Here is a 25,905-nt window from a genome sequence, read left to right on the forward strand (position 1 = left end):
AAGAAGGAGGGAAAGGGCCCCCGGAAATGCTATCTCTGCCAACAGCCAGGCCACTTTGCCAGAGTCTGCCCCCAGAGGAAGGAATGGCAAGGGATGGTGGGAGCTGTTGAGGGGGGAGAAGAAGGGGGAGCGGAGCAGGTAAAAGCCAACGCCTGGTTGCCACAATTGGGGCACTGCAGCCAGGCCAAAGAGCAGTGAAAGTGCCCGTGCCAGAAGCTCCTCGACCTGCTCTAGTGATTGAAGTGTCGCTAGAGCTGCAGAATGGGCACCCCCTAAAAATAAAGGCGCTATTGGACTCAGGCAGCTCCTGCAATTTTATGAGCAAGGAGTTTGTTGCTGAACACCAGATACAGACCATCCCTTTAAGCAACCCCCTGCAGGTGACCACGATTGATGGCAGGGAGTTGTTGGGAGGAGGAGTCCGCTTGCAGACTGTCCCAATGATAATGAGGGTGGCAAGGCACACAGAACTGATAGCGTTTAATGTGGCCACCCTGGGAGGCGCTCCCATTATTTTGGGAATGAGCTGGCTAGCTCTACATGATCCGCTGGTTGGCTGGCATCAAAGAGTGGTGTCCTTTGGTTCAGCACATTGCCTAGAACACTGCAAAGGGGAGAAGGGTTCAGTAGGGGCCCAAGCCACCCTAGCAGGGACTGAAGTAATGGGAAAGGTGAAGGTACCACCACAGTATGCAGATCTCAGCGACGTGTTCAGCGAGAAGGAAGCTGACCAACTACCACCTCATAGACCCTTTGATTGTCAGATCAATTTACTCCCTGGAGCACAGCTTCCCGTGGGCAAGTTGTATGCCATGTCAGACAGGGAAATGCAGGAGTTGCGAGGGTTCATTGACAAGAACCTGAAGAGAGGCTTCATCAGAGAGTCCAAAGCAGCAGGGGGGAGCCCAGTGTTCTTTGTGGACAAAAAAAATGCGGACAAGCCGAGACTTGTATGTGATTTTAGGCGGCTGAATGCAGTGACTGAACCGGTGGCGTTCCCTATGCCCAGAATTGATGATATTTTGACCATGGTGAGGAAGGGAAAGATTTTCACAAAGCTGGATCTAAGGGGGGCGTACAACCTGATACGCATAAGGAAAGGGGATGAATGGAAAACCACCATGTTTACCCCTTTGGGGGCGTTTGAATACCTCGTTATGCCATTTGGATTACAAGCAGGCTCCGCGTGTTTTCAATCTTTTATGAACCACGTGCTGGGCCCTTTGCTCTACAAGAATTGCGTTGCCTTTCTAGATGATGTGTTGGTGTATTCTGAGAGTGAGGAGCAACATGTGAGAGACGTCAGAGAAGTGTTGAGCAGACTGCAAGCCAACAGGCTGTGGGTCAAACTGGAGAAGTGTCGGTTCCATACCAAGGAGGTGGAATTCCTGGGGTACCGCCTGTCAGACAAGGGATTGGCCATGGATCCCGGCAAGGTACAGGCAGTGCTGGAATGGAAAACACCCAAAACCAAGAAGGATGTGCAGAGGTTCCTAGGGTTTGGAAACTTTTATCGTAAGTTCATCCGCAACTTCGCCCATCTGACGGCGCCCATCACTGACTGTCTCAGCAGTAAGAAGAAGTTTGTATGGACGGCGGAGGCGGGGCGAGCGTTTGAGGAACTGAAAAGGGCCTTCGCCTCTGAAGAACAACTTCTGCATGTGGATTTACGAAAGAAGCTAAGGGTTGAAACAGACGCATCTGACAGAGCCATAGGGGCGGTGCTTCTTCTGCAGCCGGGGAAGGAGGAGTCGGAGTGGCGTCCGTGTGCCTTCTTCTCGCGGAAGCTGAACAAATCCGAGAGGAACTACACGGTGTACGACCGAGAACTGCTTGCTATTCATGAGGCGTTCCGGAGATGGAGGCATCTGCTAGTTGGTGCACAACATAAAGTGCAAGTGTGCACGGACCATAAAAATCTAGAGTACTGGAGAACGGCGCGAGTGCTCAACCAAAGGCAGTTGAGATGGGCCCAAGAGTTCTCCAAATTTAACTTTGAGATTTGTTATGTGCCAGGCCCAGAGAATGTTAGGGCGGACGCTCTCTCACGCAAGCCTGAATATTTGGAGGGGGAGGGAGCACCCGAAGAAACCCATATCATTCCAGAGGACCGCTGGGTGTGTGGGGCGACTTTGGTGGGGCAAAGGGAATTGGTAGAGGGTACGGTGCAGGATGCATACGCCCAGGGGAAACTCAGGGATCTCAGAGGGGAGGAAGACAAACCCGGTGGTTTTGAGGAGAGAAATGGGGCATTGTATTATAAGGGAGCGTTATATATACCTGAAGGGGAATTGAGGGAGAAAGTACTCAAGCAGCTGCACGATAGCCCCACAGCAGGGCACTTTGGGCAACACAAAACCATGTGGCTGGTTACCAGGGAATTTTGGTGGCCCAAGGTCAGGGAAGATGTGCGGGAGTATGTGAGAGGGTGTGAACAATGCCAAAGAGCCAAGGGGGAGAGGCAGGCGCCGGCTGGTTTATTAGAACCACTGCCCACACCTGAGAGACCGTGGGAAGCAGTGGCAATAGATTTCATGACTGATCTGCCAAGGTCTAGAGGGAAAACAGCCATCATGGTTGTAGTAGACCTGTTAACTAAAATGGCCCACTTCATAGCCTGCTCACATGCGGTTACAGCAGAAGAAACCGCCAAATTGTTTGTAGAGAATGTGTTTAGGTTGCATGGCGCCCCCTTGAGGGTGGTTTCAGACCGAGGGAAACAATTTACTTCCAGGTTCTGGAGGAAGCTCATGAGCTTACTGCATGTAGAGGTTAATTTCTCGACGGCCCGTCATCCTGAAACCAACGGGCAGGCGGAAAGAGCAAATGGGGTTCTCCAACAATATTTGAGGTGTTATGTTAATGACAGAGAGAATGATTGGGTGGAGAAGCTGGCGTTGGCAGAATTTGCCTACAACAATGCAGAGAACGTGTCCACGGGGATGAGCCCCTTTTTGGCTAATCACGGGTGCCATCCCAGAGCCTTCCCAGGGGGGGAGGGGGAGAACTGGAGCGTTCCAGCTGCAGAACAGTTCGTGGAAGAAATGGAAGCGATCCATCGCCAGCTCCAACTCAACTTAAACAGGGCTAAGGAGGAATATAAGAGGCAAGCAGACAAAAACAGAAGGGAAGGTGAAAGCATCAGGGTGGGGGACCAGGTGTGGCTGTCAACCCAAGGGTTGCCATTCAAAGGAGGTTGTAAGAAATTAAGACCCAAAAGGCTGGGTCCGTTTGAAGTCATACAGCAGGTCAATCCAGTGGCTTTCAGGCTCCGGTTACCGAACCACATGAAGCTGCACCCAGTTTTTCACAGGTCGTTGCTGTCACCGTATAGAGGAGACAGTGAGGGGAGGGTCACTAGGGGACCAGCAATGGAGGAGAAGGAACACAGCTACCATGTAGCGGAGATCCTCGATTCCAGGTGGAAGGGAGATCAAGTAGAGTATTTGGTAATGTGGGAAGGGGAACCGGAGTCGGAAAACACCTGGGTTAGGGCAGAGGATGTCCATGACGAGGTTTTAATAGAGACTTTTCATCAGAGGTTCCCACGTAAACCTCAGCCTGTAGCGAGGTTCCGAAGGGAATACTTTGCCACCACCGACGAGGAAGAGGAGTTGGAGGGGTTCCCAGATTCTGAAGAGGAGGAGGATTCAGCTGGCCAGGACGACGATCGATGGAGAGAATTGTTCGAGACGTCAGAAGATGAGGAAGATTCGTTTCGGGGTTTTAGCCCTTCACCTCCCAGGGGGGAGGAATTGGGAGGGGGTGAGGGGGGCCCTGGAGGGGAGGTGGATGTCAGGGAACTGCCATCAGAGCATCAGGTGGTGGAGGGACTCAGGCAGGATGAAAGAGACTCAACTGCTGAAGCAGGGACCAGCAGGGGGAGGAGTGGGTCTCTGAGGGAATGCGAGCAGGAGGGAGGGCTCAGGGAGGCTTCCAGCGAAAACAGTGGGGAGGTATCGGAGTCTCCCATAGGGAGACCCATACCTCGCAGGAAACTGTCACGCCGTGAGTCCAGGAGACGCGTTTCCGTTAAGGAACTTCTTTGTTGGAAACGCTTCCGCAGACAGCCACTGTCGGACTCTACTAGTGACTAGAGCAGACATGTCTGAGGAGCTCCGTCACACACGGAGGTTTGTGGGGGCGCACAAACTCTGAGGGAGCACGTTTTCACGCACAAGCAGCTAATCAAACCCTCACACTAAGCATTCATGCTAGGGACATGGGTGGAGCTGTGGATTAAACCACAGAGCCTGGGACTTGCCGATCACAAGGTCAGTGGTTCGAATCCCCGTGACGGGGTGAGCTCCCGTTGCTCGGTCCCTGCTCCTGCCAACCTAGCAGTCTGAAAGCACGTCAAAGTGCAAGTAGATAAATAGGTACCACTCCGGCGGGAAGGTAAACGGCGTTTCCGTGCGCTGCTCTGGTTCGCCAGAAGCGGCTTAGTCATGCTGGCCACATGACCCGGAAGCTGTACGCCGGCTCCCTCGGCCTATAGAGTGAGATGAGCGCACAACCCCAGAGTTGGCCACGACTGGACCTAATGGTCAGGAGTCCCTTTACCTTTACCTAAGCATTCATGCTAGGAGGCAAGGCTTTGTTCCTAAATATTTTGAGGGCAGGTTGCAAAGTGTGGCAGTAAACTGCTATTATTTGTGGCGAAGACGTATGGTTCTATTTTAGAAGTGTAAAAGATGCCAACGGGTAAGTTCCTCTTATTTACATTATAGAATATTTTTTAAAAAGAAGTTGCTACTTCTGTGTCATTAATTTATTTGTTTACCGCATTTATAGGCAGGCTGCCCAGCAATATTCTCTGGATGGCTTACAGTATCAACAAAAAGTTACAACTACAAAAAAGAACCCAATAATAACACTGAAGTTTTAAAATTTCTTAAACAGGTAAATAAAAAGCCAAGCTGCTGCTCTCTCAGTCTAACAGGCAGATAAGGCTCGTTGGCATCTTTCCTTGACGTCAAAACGACTCCAGATTAAGCGCCAGGCGAAGTTCCTCGCTTCTGCAACTGCTCGATTATATTTCTTGGAGAGAGTGATTCTCTCCCGAGCATTCGATAATAATAATAATTTATTATTTATACCCCGCCCATCTGGCTGGGTTTCCCCAGGCACTCTGGGCGGCTTCCAGCAAAAGATTAAAAATACATGAAAATTTAAAAAATACATGAAAAATACATCATCCGTCCTCTTCTAGGAACTTTGGGTCCCAAGATTCTCCAATTGTCAGAGACAGAGCAGGTGCATTAAGCTGGATGTTGGCGTTTATCATGAAGCTTGGAAGAACTCAAAAGCACTTTGTCATCTCTGTAATCAAGGTGTGGTTATGGATACGTAGTCTTCTCATAAAGAAGACTACGTATCCATAATCCTCAAATTCAGGCTCCAGCCAAGGCTGGGAAAGATTCCCATTTGAAACCACGGAGAGCCAATGATGGTTGCAGTGTTTGGGTTGGTTCATAAGGGGAGAGGTGTTCATTGAGGTTTTGCGGTCCTGAGCCAGATTGGCTGTGGCTCTCCGTGGTTTCAAATGGGAATCTTTCCCAGCCTTGGCTGGAGCCTGAATTTGAGGATTTCTCGTGGAAGTCACATACTGTACCTCTGAACCCTTCCTTTGCATGCAAGTCTGGAGACATCAGGGACTTGCCCACAAAATAATAGTTGCCGTAATACTTGTTTCAGGAGATCAGTCTGTCCTGAGGTCACTTTCCCCCTATGTTAAGAAGAAAATCAGGCACAAGTATTATTTACCTACAGCGCTGAGGCTACTCCCTCTCCCTGCTTAGGTTGGAAACAGGAGGGGAAATTCTTCTTTTAAATAACAAACTAACAGTGATGGTCCTTGAGCATTATAATTTCAGAATGATGGAATTGCAATTCTTTATCGGTTCAGCAGGTGGGGTGCTTTACACAGATTATCGATTTGCGCCATCTCTTGGGGAGCGATGAGGTGCTTTGAGAAAGCACCTTTATAACTGTCTTATGTTCTGATTTAAAAGAGATTTGTAAGAACTACGCTGCGAAGGAAAGGAGCAATAGTCTGTTTAGAGCACACAAGCTGCGCAAGGAGTGCTCTGGTTGCTGTCAATGCAGGTCAGAGGAGCGCAACTCACCCCACCCCAAAAACAACATGGCCCACCACACATGTACATTGCAGACTGTTGATTGCTTGCTAAATATACTTGCCTTCTTCTGGGGAACTGGGAGAAAAACAGGTTGTGTTGGCAGACACTTGCATGAGACTGTGCATCCGTTTTACTTGGAGATCCAAGTTTTGGCGAGTTAGAAGGCTGGCAAATGACACGTTCACTCTTGCATTGATGCTATTTGTTGGTTAAAAACTTGGAAAACGAATAAAAATTATTTGGCATCCATTTACTGGGATTTCAAAAGCAGAATTGACATCCGGGGGGGATTTCCAAAAGGTGGCGCTTTTTTGTCCTGGATCTTAGGCAAATCAATCGGAAAATCGTGGGGTTTTTTGTGGTTTTTTGAAATATGGCAACCCTAGGAGTACATATTTCTTGCAGAATCTCCGGGAGTGATTGCTTAACGTTTTATTTTTGCAGCCACAGTTTGCAATGTATATCAAAAGTAGAGATGGACTTTACCTGCAGCATTTTCCATATGCATTGATTAAAATGTTAATAGACTACCTTTCAGCCCCCATATAAAGGGCCTCTCAGATTGTCAGTGAGGGTAAATCTCTTTGTAATTTTTAAAATAGCTAGACTGTTAAGCCCAGCGATTCACTATAGGCCTTGTCAGGCATTCAGTATGCACAAATAATGAAACAAAAATTGTTTGAAGAAGATTCTCCCTACACATCCCCTGTTCAGTTGCCAATATCTGCTAAGAGGATTCTGTTGTGCAAACCTTTTGTTGTTTGGGCTGTTGGAGCGGAAGGCACCTAGAGTTGCACCGTAGCATGATGTGCATAAATCAGCATATTTACAGCCCGGAGAGAAGCATAACCACCTTTTTATTCATCATGCCAAGCTGTGGTTAAAGTAAGGGTGGGGAACCTCTGACATTACAGATGCTATTCAGCTACAACTCCCATCATCATTGGCCATACTGGTGATAAGTGATGGGCTGATTGACAAGTCGGTAAACGTAACATTAAACCAGCTCGCTCAGGTTTTACGTGTTAGATTTGCACCCACTTATTCCAAAGAATGAAAGATAAGTGCCATATATCTTTGCCGAAAATAAACCACATGTCAACATTAGCGGGAACATGCCTCATTTAATTCAGTCAACTTTTCCACCTTCTGTTGAGTTCATGGTTGGGTTTGTAGTGGTTGTTTTGTTGCTTATTCAGTGATGGATTATGAAACAACAAGCACAAGAGTTTAATAAAATTTGGGCTTTGTGTTCAGTAGATGTTTGTATTCTGTGTTGTTTTTTTCTCTTTAAAGGAAAAACAGGCGTCTCAACATTGGTAGATTTTGTAGTACAGAAAGCTTGCACGACCTATGAACAAAGATGACGTATTACAAAATCAGAAAAATAATACAAATCTTTTAAATTTTTGGCATAGACATATTGTTTTTATCACCTAGGATACTAACTCATCCGGTGTTTTGTTCCTTTATAGGAGCTCAGCATTACACCTAACTTTGCAGTTGTCTTTCTCCGGCAGACCAATCCAACCCCTTGCGCCCTCATCCAGCTCTCATTTGGGACAACAGGAGGGCAACCACACAAGGAGAACTGCTTCTCAGGCCTCTGGCTGACACCCCTAAACACCTCCCTGCAGATCTGGTTGAAAAGCTGGTACCCTTAATACAAATTCTGATACCCTCAATACAGTTCTAAAGTAAAGGGAAACGATTCAGTTTCTTTTAGTTTTATTTTAAGAAAACAAATTATTTATTTACTATTGAATTGTTACAAAAAAATTTACAATGAATATCTGCAAATCTGTTTGTTTTTGTAAGGAAAAATACTCTTCCACTTTAAAGTACAACACTTAACAGACCAAAACTGAAACATAGGCAACATGTTTAACAGCAAGGGCCTAAATGGAAATGAGTCACGAGATGGAGGGCTGTGTTAAATGTCCATAATTCATTGACATACCAGTTCAAGCTCATATTTAGCAGACCCATTTTCATGCTTACGGTAGATGCCAAGAAAGAACTGGCGGACATTTCTGCACGGATGAAACCTTTCTATCAAATTTCAGTCTCCATTTAAAAAATAAATAAATTGTAAAACAGAGAAAGAAGAATATGCCACTTTTTAATTTTTCTCCTCTGGACTTTTAGCAAATATTACAGGGATAGCCAACATGGTGCCCACTAGCTATTCTGCAGTGCAGCTCATATCAGCCCCAGCTAGCATGTCCAACATTCAGCGATGATGGAAGTTTTAGGGCAACAATATCTGAATGGCACCTCGTTGGCTACCCCTGACATACGGCAATCACCTTTTCAAACCATCTGAGGTCAATGAAGATTTAGATGGTGCACAGAAATTATTATTATTATTATTATTATTATTATTATTATTATTATTATTAAGATGGTGCACAGAAATATGGAAATGATTTGCCGTTAATCAGCATAAGCAGTTCCTCTAAAGAAACTGGTTTGATTGCACCTGAAAAGCCATCTCTTTTTTAAAAAAAACCTTATGTGCGAAGATCTTCCTTTTGTTTTCAAGAGAAATTGTTTTTTGGCAGTTTACTTTTTGCTCTTTTGCGCTGATTTTGAGCTCCCACATTACCTGTGGGGGCGCGTGAGGCTCCCATTATAAAAAAGGGAAAGGGATACTTATGTACATTATAAAAAGGGGGGGAAGATACTCATGGAGTTTTTTCTTTCCATGGGAGATAACAGAAGAACCCTGGTAGCCCGTATATCTGAATATCGGGTCTTGACCTCACTTCAGAAACAGGTACAATATTTGTGCACAGACACAAGTCCTCCAGCAAATAACAAGGCCCCTTAGTAAATCTTGTATTGATATGTAGTCTGTTTTAATCCAGTCATCTTCTAGGCTACCACTTAGTGAAACCTGACTTGCAACAATGATCAAAGTCTAATTCAACCAGCTTGAAATATGAATTCACCATCTATCTTCCTGTTGGTCCAAACCGCTTCTCAAAGTATTAACAAATGATACCCGAGTTCTTTGATGGGTGGGAGAAATGGATAGTAACTCTGTTCCAAAACAGGATGCAAAATCCTAAAAATAATCAAGTATATCAAATAGCAAAAAATATCGACCAATATATCGATTGTCCCGAATTTTGACATAGTGAGATGATGTTCAAGATTGGAACATGCATGGCTTCAAGCTAAACTGGCTCTTCCAGGATGCTGGTTCTGTTCATTGTCTTAGAGTAAACCATATCCGTTCCCCTAAAGGTACCAGCTTGGCTCCACAGGTATTTCACTCTCTTTCAGTGCCCTCTCCCGAACAGCCAGTTCCAGGCATTCCACAGTAGGTGGATATGTTTCAAGTTCAACTTTGTTAGCAAACAGTTGTGTACCGGATAGCAGCCACTCAAGGTCTCCAGTTCCATAGACACAAATGTCTCTTTTATAGTGACCTGTCAAGAGATAAAAGTACTTTCATCGGAAATAAAGAAGGTCCTATAAAGAAGTAATTAGACAAAAGAATGAAGAGTGCAAAGTCAACTTAATGTATTAAATGCGATGTAAATTGATATTGGTTAAAAAAATTGTAAAACTAATAAAAATGATTTGGGATACGTTGTTTGTATACCATTTGGTTTTTAAAGGTGGAATTGATGTCTGGTGGCTAAAAGAAGCTCAACAATTTTGGGGTCTTCCTAAAAAAAACTTTTTGGGAGCCCTGGTTGTGGCAACCCTATAACCCTACAATATGGCAACCCTTATTATGTGGGAATTAAACTCGACCAGAGTTTTGCAGACGACCTGAATTGACTGCACAAATTAACTGCCTGCTAAAGTTTTAAAAAACGAATAACTTTTACTCAGCGGACTTGCAGTTGCAGACTAAATATATGATGCAGGTAGGTGAATTAGGGGTGATTTAAGGGGTTTCCTAAAAATGTTGGCGTCTTCCTAAAAACATCTCAACAGCTTTTGTGGTGTCCTGGTTTTTACTTTTTGAAATATGGGTTTGACCACTCCTTTCAGAAGCAGCATTTTTCTTCATGAAAATAGGTCATCAGACCACTTCCTACCACAAGGCTTGGCTAATTACTAGCTTTATAATATAAGATGCAGCTCACTACCTTCTTTATTTACATTGACCTGGGAGTTCTCCAAGCCACTAAGGTTGTAGTTCTCAAGACCCCGACTGTGAAACATTATTCCATGAAAGTCAATGAGAGAAGTATGGCAGCCAAAAAATGAACGCAGAGTAAGGCCATACATATATTCACCCTTTCATGCAGGAATTGTTTGTATGCACTTTAGTGCACAAATTTGGGTGCAAATTTGGTGTAATCTGCAAGTTCATAACCTTGAACAAAACCATGCAAAAGGAGCCCCATCCAGCTTTCTCTCTGCATTTAATAATATCAATAATTTATTATTTCTACCCCGCCCATCCGACTGGGTCTCCCTAGCTACTCTGGGCAGATTCCAACAGAAGGTTAAAAATACATTAAAACATCAGTTATTAAAACCTTCCCTAAAGAGGACTGCCTTCAGATGTCTTCTAAATGTCAGATAGTTGTTTATTTCTTTGACATCTGACGGGAGGGAGTTCCACAGGGCAGGCGCCACTACCAAGAAGGCCCTCTGCCTGGTTCCCTGTAATTTCACTTCTCACACTGAGAACCACCAGAAGGCCCTCAGCTGGAAGCGTGGTCATTCTCCAGATAGATATTAATAATACCCAGCTGATGGTTTCTGGAACTGCGCATTGCCCAGGAAAGAAACAGGACCGTGCCAGTGCTGGTGTTTCTGAGCCTACACGCTGCAAGTTCTGAAATGCCACAAGTTTGTTTCCGAATCTCTTTGAAGCCTTCATTAAACTGAAGGGAAAAGAGGACCAGCATAGACAGAGGTCATGGAATAAAAGAAGGGTCCACTCTCAGTGCTAGACAGCAGAATGCCAAATCTGTGCATTTACCGTAACATTTCCCAACAGTTCCGTTGATCCATTTGATAGCTCTCAAGCCGCCCTCTCGTGTAGCATTTGGCATGGAGCCAGGGACGTCTGTTATTTGGAGAGAGTGCAAAACCAAAAGATGAGCCTTGTGAGGGCACAGCAGTTAATCTTAAAAGTGCCAGATGGTCTATTGAAAACATGGACATTTCGTCATGCTTTGGGAGTTCTTATTTATCTCAGTTTCTCCCAAGGTAATTGGGATTTCATTTGAAATCCTTCCGTTTTGTCTGCATCATCTCGAGGGGGGGAGAGAAACAAACCTGTTTAATAAATATTATAAAAATTATTTTCCTAAATTCCCAGGTGTACAAGCAAACCCTCTAAGTGCCCCTATTTTCCAGGGACGGTGCTGGATTTACAGAAGCTGTCCTGATTTATGATTTGATCCCAGAATGTCCCGCTTTTCCTTAGGAAGTCCCTATTTTCATCAAAGAAATGTTGGTGGGTATGGTAGGTAGAGAAAATACGGAGTGGTGTCTAAATAGTAAAATTATTATTATGGGTTAGGACGTCCCCATTTGCATCGGAGAAATGTTGGAGGGTATGTACAAGCAGTTTCTGTTTTGTCCTAATGACTTGGAAATCCAGCTGTTAAAACAAACAGGAACATCCCAGTAAGAGAATGACCCGGAAAGAAATAACATCTCTGGCCATCGTGCATGTAGGTTTGAGGGATGATGCCCCAAGTCCCTTCCAATTCTTGGCCCCCTTTGCTGTTATATAAGAGGAGTTTACTGAAATAGTCAGACCAGTTTCTTTGTAAGATAGTGGCCTTAGCTGGCCACTTAAGTGTCTTCATCAACATCCCCAAGGAGTGAGCCAGGTTGCCAGAACAAGAAATAAGCAAGGGTGTCCCCTGAGCAAGTGGATGGCCTTGGCTCCCACTCCCTTAGCTGTCCAGAAGGGAGAACAACAGGAGTGTGTAGCACGCAAGCGCTGGTCAAAACAGGCAGAAAAGCAGGAGGCACAAGGTTTTTTGTGGCAGCCATGGAGCGTTGACCAACTGGAGCCAGGATGTGGTGAAGGCATCTGTGATGGCCTGGGATTCGGACTCGGAGGCTGAACCTGAGGAATCCCAGCCTGCACAGGATTCATTGCCTCTAGAACCAGCTGAGCCGGGGCTGGGGCCTGAGCCTGATGGGTCCTCACCTGTGCTGGATCCTCAGGTGCAGGCACCAGCTGAGTCTGCTCTGGCTCCTGAGGTGATGGAGGACCCATTGCCTCCAGGTGCTCCACTCTCAGCCCCGTCAGAGGAAGCTGAGGTTGCCTCTGGGTCTGGTAACCCTCCAGCCTCTCCTGAGCTGCAGAGGCTCAGGGCAGAGAGGCGGAGGGAACTAAGTTCCCACAGGAGGAGTGCTCACCTCCAGGCCAGGAGAGGCAAGTCACCTGAGGACCGGGGCCGCCCTATGCCTCGGGGCAGATAATAGCCAACCAGCCCCAGTCCCAAGTTGCGGGAGCAACATTGTTGGTATCCAGTTCCTGCCTGCACCCTGTCCTGCCGGAGCTCCTGACCTCACCTGACTCCCTGCCTTGGACTCAGCTTCAGCTTTGACGGACTGCCTCCATACTGCACCCTCAACCTCGGACTGGACTCGGACCCCGCCTCACGGTTAACCCATGGAACCAGCACAGCATCACTTGAAAGGATGCAGGAATATGCAGCTGTCCCATATGGGGATCGAACCTGTAACCTTGGCATGACCAGCACCACACTCTAACCAATTCATCTCCTTGAGAACCTGTGCAGCTTTAGATCTGACAACAAACCCCAGCCAACAAAATCAGAACCGGTTGGATGTTGCTACGTACCTGGTATCCTATTGAGTGTCGTCCAGTATTGTTCGTCTGGACTAAAGGTGTCCTGGGACCATTCTAGCAAATCGAGGGCCCGTTCATCAGAGAAAATAAACTCCACAAAGGGCCTTGTTAGGGCAACGTATGAAGAGCCACGGTAAAGAGTCAGATTGTGGGGCACTTCTGATTTCAAATACATGGTGCTTAGCATTTGAATTGGATATTCTCCGTCGTGATCTCCAAGACATGGTTTGAAAGAATATTTGGTCCTCACGGTATAAGGATCTACAAGGGGAATGCCAGGTGTGATGTTTTTCCCGTTAAACTTTTTCAGCTTCCGGACAATTTCCTTGTTGGTTTTCAAGGGGAAGTCTTGGCCGCAGAGGTTGAGGAGGTACTTCCACTGAACCGTGGACCTCAGGAGGTCCTTCATGCAGTTCAGGTCAGCCTGAAGCCTGGTTATCCCCGTGTAAATGACCACCTCTGCTTTGGACACGAGGAAGGCGTTGGGAAAGCAATCGACCAGCTTCTTCACATCTTGCTGGTACCCGTCAGGTGCCTTCTTATCCACGTGGATGCAGTAAACGTTGTGGGGCACGTAAATGGCTCGGAAGACTCGTTCAAAGGTACCAAATTCTTTGTGGATGGTGATGGCGTACGCTATGGGGAAGCCGGCTTCCTCCGCAGACAGGGTTTTCGTGAGGTAGTGACTGCTGGCCACGTAATCTTTGCAGGAAGACGACTTCCCGAAAGAGGTGTGGAAGTGTTTCCCCCAGATAAACGCTCTGTCCTGCTCTGCCAGAGACCTGCAATGATCCTGGAGGAAATCACCTTCCCGAGATTTCTGCGTCTGCCGCCGTTGTTGTTTAGAGAGAAGGGGACGCTGGCCATTCAGAACAAGCAGAACTGCCAAGCCGCTCAGGGAAAGAACGGCAGAGATGCAACGAGCCTTCCGAGAGAGCATCGTCTTTTGAAAAATTATTGCTGCTTTTGTCGCAGCGAACACCAGTGGAAGGTGCTCCCCTCAGAGTTGTTAATTTGGCAATGTGCTTCTGCTGCCCTGCATCATTTTGTTTCTGCCCACTGCCCCAAGATGGCAGGGTAGCTTTTGGCTCAGCTGGCTGCTAAGCGAGCGGCTCTACTTGCCTATCCGCAGGGATCCGAGCCGAACACAACATTAATCCGAGCAAAGCACACCATCGGCCACAAAGGCTGGAGGGAGAGCCTGGAATCCTCCTCGATTCTTCAGTTCTTCCCCCAAAGTTCAGTGGCTGCACCTCACCCGTGAAAGGGCACTGTGCTCCTGAGTTACGGGACAAAAAGGAACACAAACCAATATGAAGTCTTGAAAATGTAGGAAGAAGATCAGGTGGGTCAGAGAATAGAATGAAGAAGCAATGGGGTTCCTCTGAAGCAAGGGTGTTGGAAGAAAAGCTTCTGGAGCAATTCCTTACTTCATTTTTTGGGGGGGTGGGGGACAGAGAGAAAATACTCCTGTGGCAAAAAACAAAAAAGGTAGAATTTGCATGTTAGAACAAAGATTGGCAAAACAAAGAGGAGTGCTGTGTCTTAAAATATTTTGTTGCTGCCCTTTAAAGCCCTAAATGGCCTCAGTCCTGTATACCTGAAGGAGCATCTCCACCCCACCGGACACTGAGGTCCAGCGCCGAGGGCCTTCTGGCGGTTCCCTCATTGCGAGAAGTGAGGTTACAGGGAACCAGGCAGAGGGCCTTCTCAGTATTGGCACCCGCCCTGTGGAAAGCCCTCCCTTCAGATGTGAAGGAAATAAGCAGCTATCTTCTCTTTAAAAGACATCTGAAGGCAGCCCTGTTTAAGGAAGTTTTTAATATTTAATGCTGTATTGTTTTTAACACTCTTTTGGGAGCCGCCCAGAGTGGCTGGGGAAACTCCTGGTTCAGAAACGGAAACTGCAGGAACTTCCAACATTGGAAGAATGGAGAAGTAAGATGGTGGAATATGTAGAGTTAGCAAAGCTGATGGGGAAGATCCAGAATCAGCGCGACGAACTGTTTCAAAAGGACTGGAGCAAATTTATATTATATAAGAAAGAACATTGTAAACATCTGAAAACATTTGTAGGTTTGAGTTTAAATGTTTTGTAATGAGAATATAAGGAACTGATTTGCATTTAATGAGGAGAAATATAAAAATAAGAGAGAAAGTAAAAAAGTGGTGATAGAAATGGTAAGAAAAAAAGTAATTACCGTATTTTTTGCTCTATAAGACTCACTTTTTCCCTCCTAAAAAGTAAGGGGAAATGTGTGTGCGTCTTATGGAGCGAATGCAGGCTGCACAGCTATCCCAGAAGCCAGAACAGCAAGAGGGGTTGCTGCTTTCACTGCACAGCGATCCCTCTTGCTGTTCTGGATTCTGAGATTCAGAATATTTTCTTTCTTGTTTTCCTCCTCCAAAAACTAGGTGTGTCTTGTGGTCTGGTGCGTCTTTTAGAGCGAAAAATACGGTATGTATGGAAGTCAGAAAGAGGGGCAGGGGGAGGTCGATGCTCTGTCAGAGCAATGCTTAGACTTATTGAATTATGTGTTGAAACTGTGATTATGATAAAACTGAAAATGTAATAAAAATTATTATTTTTAAAAAAAATGAAAAGGATAACTTATCCATGTTCTACATCAATTCTAAGTTCCTTTGGGCTTCAGAAAATAAAATAAAATAAAATAAAATAAAATAAAATAGAATAATACTCCAGTGAGATGTGGAAAGATACAACACAGGACAGGGTGGGTTACCTCAGGCTGGAGTTGGGGGGGGGGGGAGTAATGGAACTGTTAAGGCCTCTGTATCTTCGTCCCCAAGCCTTGCCCTCTTCTCAGGGCCACATCTGTCACTGGGGCCTACCCTGCGCTCAACTCCCCCCCCCCCCAGTGAAACACATGTTTTCAACTGCGATCCTGCTTCTTACTTGCTTTTCACAGAGAAATGGGAAGGAGGGGATACCTCTGCCTTTTTCAGGGCTGCGCAGCTTAATGTGCACAGGGTAAGATTTGCATCCATTGCTCTGCCCTTAATAAATCCATCCACACGGGACCACATATCCACCCCTGTCCTGCAACAACAGCAGCCACCAAGACCTCACTGGAAGGCTGCACACAAGGAAATGCAGTTTGGTGGGCTGAAGAAGGTTATCACTGGTCCAGGAGAAGAACTTTTAAAGAAGAGAGGGAAAGGGGGAGCTTGCATTTCAGCAAAACAAAACTGGTTCTCTCACTTGGGTGTCTGCAGGGGTGGGGAACCAGCCCAAGCGTAGCTGGAAAAGGTTTTTGCAGGTTCCAAGGATCCCAGGACTGTGTCCGGGGATGATCCTAGGGGGCAGGCAAAAAAGACATTTCTTACACACAAACAGAGACCTATGTCCTCTCCCCCCACCCCCCACCCCGAACTTACTGCTGCAGGGAAACTGGGCAGTTCTAGCATGCACACAAACAGCAAGGGATTCTCAAAAGAGACGTTGGAGGCTATTCCCAGCAGGGAAACCGGCTGAAAATCCTTCTCTCAGGCCTGGACTCCTTTCAAGGAGCTGTCTTAGCTGTAGGACACGTTAAATAAGTTGGAGTTCTTGTTATTAAATATACCAAGAAAAAAGCACACCAAGAACTCAGGCCAATGTAAGTTTCAATAGTGGGAGTGGTCCCTACTCTCAAATCAGGAGTCAACAGTAACAAAAACTAATCCATTCAAAAGTATGTATTCTGACAAGGATTGCAAACTCAAATAGAGGTTACCAACTCTAACAGAGACTACAAACTCAAACTCATAAAAATATGTATAACGCAATAATTCATTACAGAATTAGAGATAAGAGTTTATGAGTAGTGATGAATTCATGTTAGTTCAGATTCGTTGTGGAGGTCTTAGTTTCAATCATTGAGCAGAAGTCAGAAGTCAATTATAGATTAGAAACCAGGACAGAGTTCTTGGTGTGTTTTTTTCTTAGTTGTAGGACACACTTTGCCCTGAGGCTTACAATCGAAAAGACATGGTGACACACAAGAGGGAGAAGCAAGCTAAGGCATCATTTCTTAAAGTTGGGGTGGGAGCATCATATATATATACCGTATTTTTCCGTCTATAACACGCCCCCCGTGTTATATTTGGGGGGACTCAAAATTAAGAAAACTTAAGAAAATGGGGGGAGATTGCCCCCGTGTATATGTCTAGCACCCCTTTAATATTATTTTTTAGTAAAAAAAAAAAACACCACGGAAAAGTCTTATACACGGAAAAGTACGGTATATGCATACTCAAGAGGGTAAGTCGATTACAAAGTGGAATGGGAAATGGAAACCAAAAAAAAGGGTGGAGGGAAGTCAAGGGATTCAAAGAATCCTAAATGCAAGGTGACTGATATGTTTTAACTGGAATTTATTATGTAAAGTTTGCATATATATGTGTGTGTATGTATATACACATATATATGTGTATGTATATACACATATATATGTGTGTGTGTGTATATGTATGTATGTGTATATATATTGCCCCTTGGGTCAGCTTGCCTGTAGCCATGTTAACATGTAAATTTTTCCCACTGACCCAGGATTTAGAGGAGACAGTCCAGGAGCTGGGAAAAGGAGAGAGAGAGAGAGAGAGAGAGAGAGAGAGAGAGAGAGTTAGCCCTGGGGCAACGGGGACAGACCAGCACTGGGCACCATATAACATAGATTTGGCCAATATTAATGCCATCTTCCCATGGACTATATGACATTGGCCGAGATGACAGGCAGAATCCGTGACCAAGGAAAAGAGACGGCGGAAGAAGAATGGAGAAAATTCAAAAGTTATCTTAAGGACTATTATAAACTTAATGAATGTTAGAGTGTTGTGGTTTTCAGGAACAAAGGGATACAGTGATATAAGGTCAGAATATAGAGATGACTAAGATGACAGAGGTTGGAAAGTAACAATTGGGAGTTGCTATAAAATTATGGACATTGGGATGCAGAAAGGGGGGGTATGGGGAAGTCCCAGAAAAGAGGTTTATGAAAATATGTTATGAAATTATACGTGTATGTTTGTCTTTTTAAGTGTTTGTTTGTTCTCTAAAATTTTGTAAAACTAATAAAATTTTTATAAAAAAATAAAAATAAATGTTTGATATTTGAAAAAAAAAAATATTAATGCCATCTTCCCTTGCATATTGCAACAACGCAAGTGATTATGTTTGCACTTACTGAGTAATTACCTAATTCCTACTTCTTGGACGAAGACATGAAACTGAAAAAGGTCTTGGGCGGGCGGCAGCAGCAGTTGTTTCCTGAATGCTGCAGGTTCAGCACACTCGAATCCTGGATCAGTTTGCAGCAAATAATAAACCACATGATTTGAGCACCTCGCAGATAACAGGCGTTATCTCGGCAGTGGGGCCCTCCTTGCGGAAGGCCTCCCATCAGATGTCAGGGAGGTAGAGAATTACCGTACACAACTTTTAGAAAGGCAGCCCTGTTCCAAGTTTTGAATGTCTGACATTTTTTTATTTTTAATATTTTGCTGCAGGCCGCCCAGAGTGGCTGGGCGGTAGAAGAAGAAGAAGAAGAAGAAGTTGTTTACTCACTTGTGCAGGCCTCAGGTTCTGGATTCTCGCTTGAAAGACAATAAACACAGAACCGAATAGGGGAGCAGAAGCCCAAGAATATGAGGGCGGAGTCTTTAGCTGCAGGCTTGCAAGCCAAAGCAGTGCAGAATTGAACTCCTTTTATCTTTCCATTGCTACAAATCAGCACAGCGGTTGGCCCTAGGCACGGTGCAGGCTGCAGAAAACCAGTACAGTGGTGCCTCGCAAGAGGAAAATAATCTGTTCTGTGATTCTCTTCGTCTAGCGGTTTTTTCGTCTTGCGAAGCAAGCCCATTGACGGATTAGCGCTATTAGCGGCTTTTAGCGGCTTATCTGCTGATCGGATCAGCTGATAAGCGGTTTAGCGGCTTAGAAAAAGGGGGGGGAGGGGGAAAAAAACCAGCAGGAACTCGCAAGACATTGTTGTCTTGCGAAGCAAGCCCATAGGAAATTTGTTTTGCGAAGCACCTCCAAAACGGAAAACTCTTTCGTCTAGTGAGTTTTCCGCCTTGCGACGCATTCGTCTTGCGGGGCACCACTGTATTGGGAGGGGATAGGCCACGCCAATATTGATCGGGTTTGAGCTGGGGCAATGGCGCTGAGGAAGGGGTTCAAGCAGAAGTAAACAAATCACACCCTTCCCAAGTGTTACAAAAACCAAACACCGCAGCAGTTTGCACATTAACTTGGCTGAGTCCTGCTTTTTGCCCCGGGGAGCACTGTGCATGATATGCCAACATCTATCATGCATTAATAATCTGTACACGCCACAGCTTTGAGTCAGACCTTGGTGCTTCAATAATTTAAGCGAGTTTCATTCTGCCTGTTTGTGAACCCCTGGTGATGTTTCCTGATGCTTCTTTGCTGCTATTGATTTTGCCATGCCCGGAATACGTATCTGGGCATTCTCTTAGATGAGCCAGAAACCGTCCGACTTTGAAGAAGTACCTTAAATACCTCCCGGTTTAATTACACGGCAAGAGGAAATGTTTTCTAGAGGAAACGAATGAGGCAATACTTGGAATAATGAAGATGTTTCCGTCAGCTCGCAAGCAAATGCTTTCTTAGCTTGTTCTCAAAAAAACCCCACAATATTTCTAAAGGTCAGTTTTCCTCACTGTGCAACCAGGACTGAGCTCTCAGATGAATGGAGCTTCCCTCCAGCCACCTCCAAGCATACAAAAAGCTATTTAATATGAAAGTCATACTGCAGATGATAATATTACACAGTTTGAAGTGACTGGAAGCATAAGAACTGACTCCTTCTGGAAGAAATAATTGTCCAGGCCCATAAAAATATTGTTCAAAGTTTACTTGCAGAACTCTTCAGAAACAAAACAGGTACATCAAATGATACATCCAATAATGTCCATGCAATATCTTCTGCTGTCCAGCACAGGTTCAGCACCTTAGAAAATACTAAATAATCCAAACCGACCTTCTCTACATTGCTTGATCCCACACTACCTGCAAGGGTGACAAGCAAATTAGTCCTAAGACCTTAGAAAACCTGGGTGTTTATTCCCCCCCACCCCGAACTAAATGCAAACAGTATTACTTAAACTGGTTATAAATCTAAACATCAAGTTTCTCTTGTTGAAGGTTTGCATTTGAAAGGAAAAAGGAACCCCTGGATAAAGAGGGTCAGCAGAAACTCGTTTTGTTTTGGTTTTAAAAGGATATATAAAGCATGTGCATTATAGTATCTCAGAACGATGTGCAGAAAACAAAAAATAAGTATAATAAGTTACTAGGATCAGGGGGGAATTCCAAAAGTTGGTGCTTTATCCTGGATCTTAAGCAAGGCAATCAAAAATTTTCAGGGGGTGGCATTTTGGTTTTTTAAAAAGCTTCACAACTTTGGGGTTTAAACCATGAGAGCAGCGAGAATGTTGTGTTGTGCTGCTGTCTGTAACAGATTAGGTAAAGGTAAAGGACCTCTGACAGTTAAGTCCAGTCGCGGACGACTTTGGGGTTGCAGCACTCATCTCGCTTTACAGGCCGAGGGAGCCGGTGTTTGTCTGCAGACAGTTTTTCTGGGTCATGTGGCTAGCATGAGTAAGCCGCTTCTGGTGCAACGGAACACCAAAACCAGAGCAGCGCACGGAAACGGCGTTTACCTTCCTGCCAGAGCGGTACCTATTTATCTACTTGCACTTTTTGCCGTGCTTTCAAACTGCTAGGTTGGCAGGAGCTGGGACCGAGCAACAGGAGCTCACCCCATAGTGGGGATTCGAACCGCCGACCTTCTGATCGGCAAGCCCAAGAGGCTCAGTGGTTTAGACCACAGCACCACCTGCGTCCCACATCTGCAACAGTTTAATCTGTGTAAAATGTACTAGCATTCACTTTTTGAAATGGGCAACCCTCCTAGAAGATGATCAGTAGATAATATTTAAGAATTTCATGCAGAAAATACTTGGGCTTGTCGAAGCATGTTCTGCCTCATGTTCTTGTAGAAGGAAGAGTCCTGAAACAATTCACATATGCTGCAAACATCTGACTACCTGAGTCCTGCTAATGAATCATACTCCATTGTACAAAAGGAGGTCATAAACGAGACAATATGGGGAGGTAGATGTTCCTGGGTGACAGGAAGCAGAAGGGCAGTTTGCTTTTGGTGTTTTGTAGTAACTACACTGGTGGCCGAAATTGTGGAAATCTTTTGGAAAAGGTGTATTTCCGAGGTCTGATTGGCTCTCCAAACACTCATGCTCATTGGCTACATTCAAATGAAGGAAAGCTACTGCATATCGACCTAAGCAAGTTGTGCTTCCATTTTCTGGTTATTTGGCTATAATTTTTGATAGAATACAGATAACTGAACAAACTTTGCTGCATTACATTCTTCATTAAATTATTTTTCCATTGATATATAATTTTATGGTATTACTCCCCCCAAAAATGGTCTTATGAGACATCAAACCTCAGAAATACACTTTTCCCAAAAGGTTTCCACAATTTTGGTCATGAGTGTTGGAAGGTAAAATGTTTGAGAGGCCTCACGTCAGCCAATGTATTATTGTTTTCATTCTGTTATTATGGTCTGTATTCTTGTGTTTTTATACCCACACACTCACCTATGCCGGCTGCCACCTGAAGGCACACCTGTGGACCCATACAGGGTGAAAAAGAAGTCAAAATTAGAAATTATAAAAAATCTCATTGACTGAGACAATTCTACCTGTTTCACTGAGCGAAGAAGAAGCCCATTCACAGGGAGAAGATCTCATCTGGTGCTCACAACTTTATGGAATTGTATCATTTTTAAAAAATGGATCTGTTGTCGTTCACTTTATTTATACGCTCCTGTGTTTGATATCATAGTGATTGCAGTGCTTGTTGTTATCTCATGCTACTGCGATTATTGCGAGTTGCTTTGAGCTCAATGTTTGTTGTCATTAAAACGGATATTAAATCGGATCTGAATCACAGGAAATTGTGCCGAATCTTGATCCTCATGGCGTTGAATCTGTGTTGCTGGAAGAACCGCAGTCAAAACGTTTCACCTAAAAGTATGCCTCACCCGTTGGCCCCGTGTTCTTTGGCCTTGGGTCCCCAAATGTTATAGGGTTACCGCCTCCCATCATCCAAAGCCAACAATCAGAGATAACTGCGGTCGTCGTCCAACGGTGGTAGGAGACCTAAGGTTGAAGAACTCTGTCCCAGCCAACACCATCAAATTTAGCAGTGAGTTGTGCATACAAATATAATGGTATACATTTGCTAACCTAACAGCAGGCAAATTAGAAGAGATTACAGCATAGCAACTGGGGGGTTTTATATGTCAAGCCGCAGCAGTGTTATGTAAAATTGCCACTTGGAAATTACCAGTTCTTGAACGGCTTTTTGGATGGAACTTTTTGTCATTTTGTGGGGTTTTTAGTATGATGTTAAGGGCAATTTAACTGCTGGGTTCTGTTTTTCAGCTTTATAACAATCATCTGAACTTTTATCTCTGATATGTAATTATTCTACTTGAGCACAAATGGAGGAAATACATTTGCAATTCTGACAAAATATTTCAGGCCGGGTAGTCTTCCTTTGTCTATGATATAAATAATAATAATAATAATAATAATAATAATAATAATAATAATAATAATAATAATAATAATAATAATAATAATTTATTATGTATACCCTGCCCATCTGGCTGGGTTTCCCCAGCCACTCTGGGCGGCTTCCAAAAGAATATTAAAATACTGTGATACATCAAACATTAAAAGCTTCCCTAAACAGGGCTCATACATTCATATGAGACACTTCAAAGCTGTTCTTTATGTCATTAGTTAATGTTCTTAATGCAGAAGGTGATTCCATTTTCCACTCCAACAAATGCAGACCTAACATTCAGGATTTGACTTGCATCTGCCTCAAAGCTTGGCAGCACATTAAAGGGCAGCAAGCTGCCAATTACTTAATAAATTAATATATTTTTTTTTACTATGAGGAGAGCCCGTCGTGTGGATTTCATGCCTCAGTTGCCAAAATGCCCTTGACTTTGCCCAGTTAAAATCCCGTAACAAAAGTTGGTGATAATAATAATAATAGATTCTGAAATGCCATGCTCCAAAAACTACAGTATAGAAATAAACAACCCCTTCATAACTTTTTCCCAGTCTGTACAGCATGTTCTCTCTTCACACATGCACACACACACAGTGAAAAACATGCTGACCAGCTTCATTCCTAATGTATTATAGCCTTTTGCTACATGAAAACAATAATGTAAGCTATTTTGGAAGAGCTGAAATGTACTTTCTCGTTCAGCTTCAGTACAAATGGGTCACGGTGCTCTCACGCTTCGCCCTTCTATTTTTCAGCACCGGGTACATTTTCAGAAATGTACTCCCCACCCCACAAACACAACACGGCTACCAGAAAACAGCAAAATCTTGCCAATCTTTATTTCGGACGTATCATTAAAAGACATCTCATTATACTCCTTTGTGATACCATTACTGTTAATTTTAAAATATTGTTTGATTTTCGGTGTGGCTGTTAGGAATTTCTGATCAGATCTCCACATTTCCAGTATATGGCCTGGTTCTACAATGGAGCTTTCCAGACTTCTGGTGTGGGTGACACACATTGTAGACATGCGTCATTTTGCGACGCAGTTATTCAGGTTTACTAGCAAATTGGAGGTTAAGGAACGCAGGGGCTTTTGGGTGGCAAGGCTACCTATTGGAGCTGGCACGCTGATGTGTCGCAACACACAATTTGGAAAGCTCTGTTCTACAGCAACCAACCTTTTCTATGATTTTCAATTTTATACATTTCAATAATTTTACAACCATTTTAACATTCTGAAACTCGACTTCCTTCCTCCTCTTTCTGCAGTTTCTTAATTTTTTTAATATATATTTTCTGCATATTCCAAATTAACTTAATTTACTCATTTATTCATCTACTTTAAATATATACTCTTATAAAACTGCAGGTTATTACAATAATTCTGCCAATGCTCTTATTTGTTTACAGTTTATTTGTAAATATTCAATAAACCATTTCCATTCTTTAAAAAAAGTTTATTATCTTGATTTCTTAGGTGGTGGTCTTGTAGTAAGGTTAAAGCTTACTGGGAAATGATATATAATGAATTGAAAATATATGTTTAAAATAACGTTTGTTTTTTTAAAAAACAGACAGAATCTTTCCTTTTGGGAATTATAAGGACAGAACTACCTAAACTGTATATAAACTTATTTATGTACGCTACTACAGTGGCAAAAATGTTACTTGCCCCAAAATGGAAAGAAGCAGAAGTCCCAGCAAGGGAAGATTGGATACAAATACTTAGGGAATATGCAGAAATTGCAAAACTCACCAGAAAAATAAGAAATCGAGATAACAAACTTTTTATAAAAGAATGGAAATGGTTTATTGAATATTTACAGATAAATTGCAAACAGATAAAAACATTGGCAGGATTAGTAACAACTTGCAGTTTCATAAGAGAGAGAGAGAGAGAGAGAGAGAGAGAGAGAGAGAGAGTATTAAATGAACAAATTAAATGAATTTGGATATGCAGAAGATATTTAAAAATAAATTTAAGGATTTGCAGAAAGAGGGGGAGGAAGTCACACTTTGAAATGTTAAAATGATTGTAAAATTAATTAAATGTATAAATTCATAAAGCATAAATGAAAACTTTAAAAAAGAGAAGTGTGATTGGAACATGTCTGGACTCCAGTTCAGGCGACAGATTTTGATGACTGCTCTTCTGCAGAGCAGTTTTCAAAGGGGGGTGGGAATTGAAACCTATTCCGTAACTTTATATATAACTGTTTCTCCCCCTCTTCAAACTACATAATACAGTTTTCCACTCTCTACGTGCTCTTTCTCCAGAGAGAGATAGCACACCTTTTTCACAAATTGCAACTAGTTAGCTACAACAAATGACATCTTTGAAACTGCATTTACGTTCTGAGCTCCTCCTGGGTTTATTCTGGCTTCTCTTGGATTAGAGAGAGCGAGAGCTTTTAAGAGAATAAATGTGGCTGTTCTTGATACCCGCTCTAGCACATTAAGCCACAAAGCCATTCTTTCTCCCTTGGAGTGTTAGATCATAATGGTCTGGGATGGCACCTTCCACTTGGTGAGGTTAGAACGAGAAAATGGTTTCTTTCGAGTTTTTCTGTGAACTTTTCTTCTGCCATGGAAAGGAAGGGCTGAAATAATACTATTATATGCCTCCTCTAAAAAGAGAGAGAGAGAAACTTCTTGGTAAAGAGGAGACTGAAAGGAGGTTTGATAGCCATCTTCAAATATCTCAAGAGCTGTCAAATAGAAGATGAAACATGCTTGTTTTCTCCTGGTCTGGAGGGTAGGACTCAAACCAATGGCTTCAAGTTACAAGAAAGGAGATTCTGGCTAAATAAGAACAACTTTCTGAAAGTAGGAACTGGTTGTTTGACAGTGGAACAGTCTCCCTCAGGAGGTTGTGGACTCTCCTTCCTTGGAGGTTTTTAAACAGAGGTTGGATGGCCGTCTGTCATGGATGCTTTAGCTACAGTATTCTGGATATATTCAGGAAATTCCGAACGTATGGCAACCCTAAATAGTCTATGTAATAACATTCAACTGCTTTTGCTGGGTTATCGTTACTGGTTTTTTAAAAGCCACCTGTTCTAAATCTTTCATCTGATGCCAAGACGAGGCTATTGATTTCGGAACTCTAATGAATTTTAGTTTATTTTCCCTAAACTACTAATGATGTTTTGTTCAGGAGTTATTATTGGCTTGAGTGGCAAACTGCTGGTAGCATTTTTACAAATCCAACAGGCATGCTGAGCACATTCTGAAGTGAGTTAGAAAAGCCAGCTGAAGCACTGAAAACTCTGGTATATATTTAGCTTCCTGCCAAGCCTGTTAGGAAATTA

The 25,905-nt window shown here is 43.8% G+C and overlaps 1 protein-coding gene and 2 long non-coding RNA genes across 4 annotated transcripts in view; 1 reads left to right on the top strand and 2 right to left on the bottom strand.

Annotated features, from left to right (window-relative positions):
- The window catches only part of LOC308594078, a 109,788-nt gene that overhangs the window by 3,033 nt on the left and 80,850 nt on the right, over positions 1-25,905 (bottom strand). The gene's annotated exons all lie outside the window — the stretch shown is intronic.
- On the top strand, positions 5,244-7,401 carry LOC308593952. The gene is made up of 2 exons (XR_014011134.1): positions 5,244-5,374; positions 5,444-7,401. It is a non-coding gene; the product is annotated as an uncharacterized lncRNA (long non-coding RNA).
- Positions 8,709-14,421, bottom strand: LOC308593804 (N-acetyllactosaminide beta-1,6-N-acetylglucosaminyl-transferase-like). Of its 2 annotated transcripts, XM_081206509.1 has the most exons (3): positions 12,943-14,400; positions 11,095-11,181; positions 8,709-9,577 (listed from the first exon to the last, which is right to left on the bottom strand). In XM_081206509.1, exons 1-3 carry the CDS (start codon positions 13,889-13,891, stop codon positions 9,387-9,389), a joined length of 1,227 nt encoding a protein of 408 aa, XP_081062635.1. In that variant the 5' UTR covers positions 13,892-14,400; the 3' UTR covers positions 8,709-9,386. The 2 variants fall into 2 exon arrangements, with proteins under 2 accessions (XP_081062635.1, XP_081062636.1); XM_081206510.1 differs by lacking the exon at positions 11,095-11,181 and having other exon boundaries at positions 12,943-14,421.

This window comes from Podarcis bocagei, assembly GCF_964188305.1.
Source record: "Podarcis bocagei genome assembly, chromosome: 8".
Taxonomy (NCBI): Eukaryota; Metazoa; Chordata; class Lepidosauria; order Squamata; family Lacertidae; genus Podarcis; species Podarcis bocagei.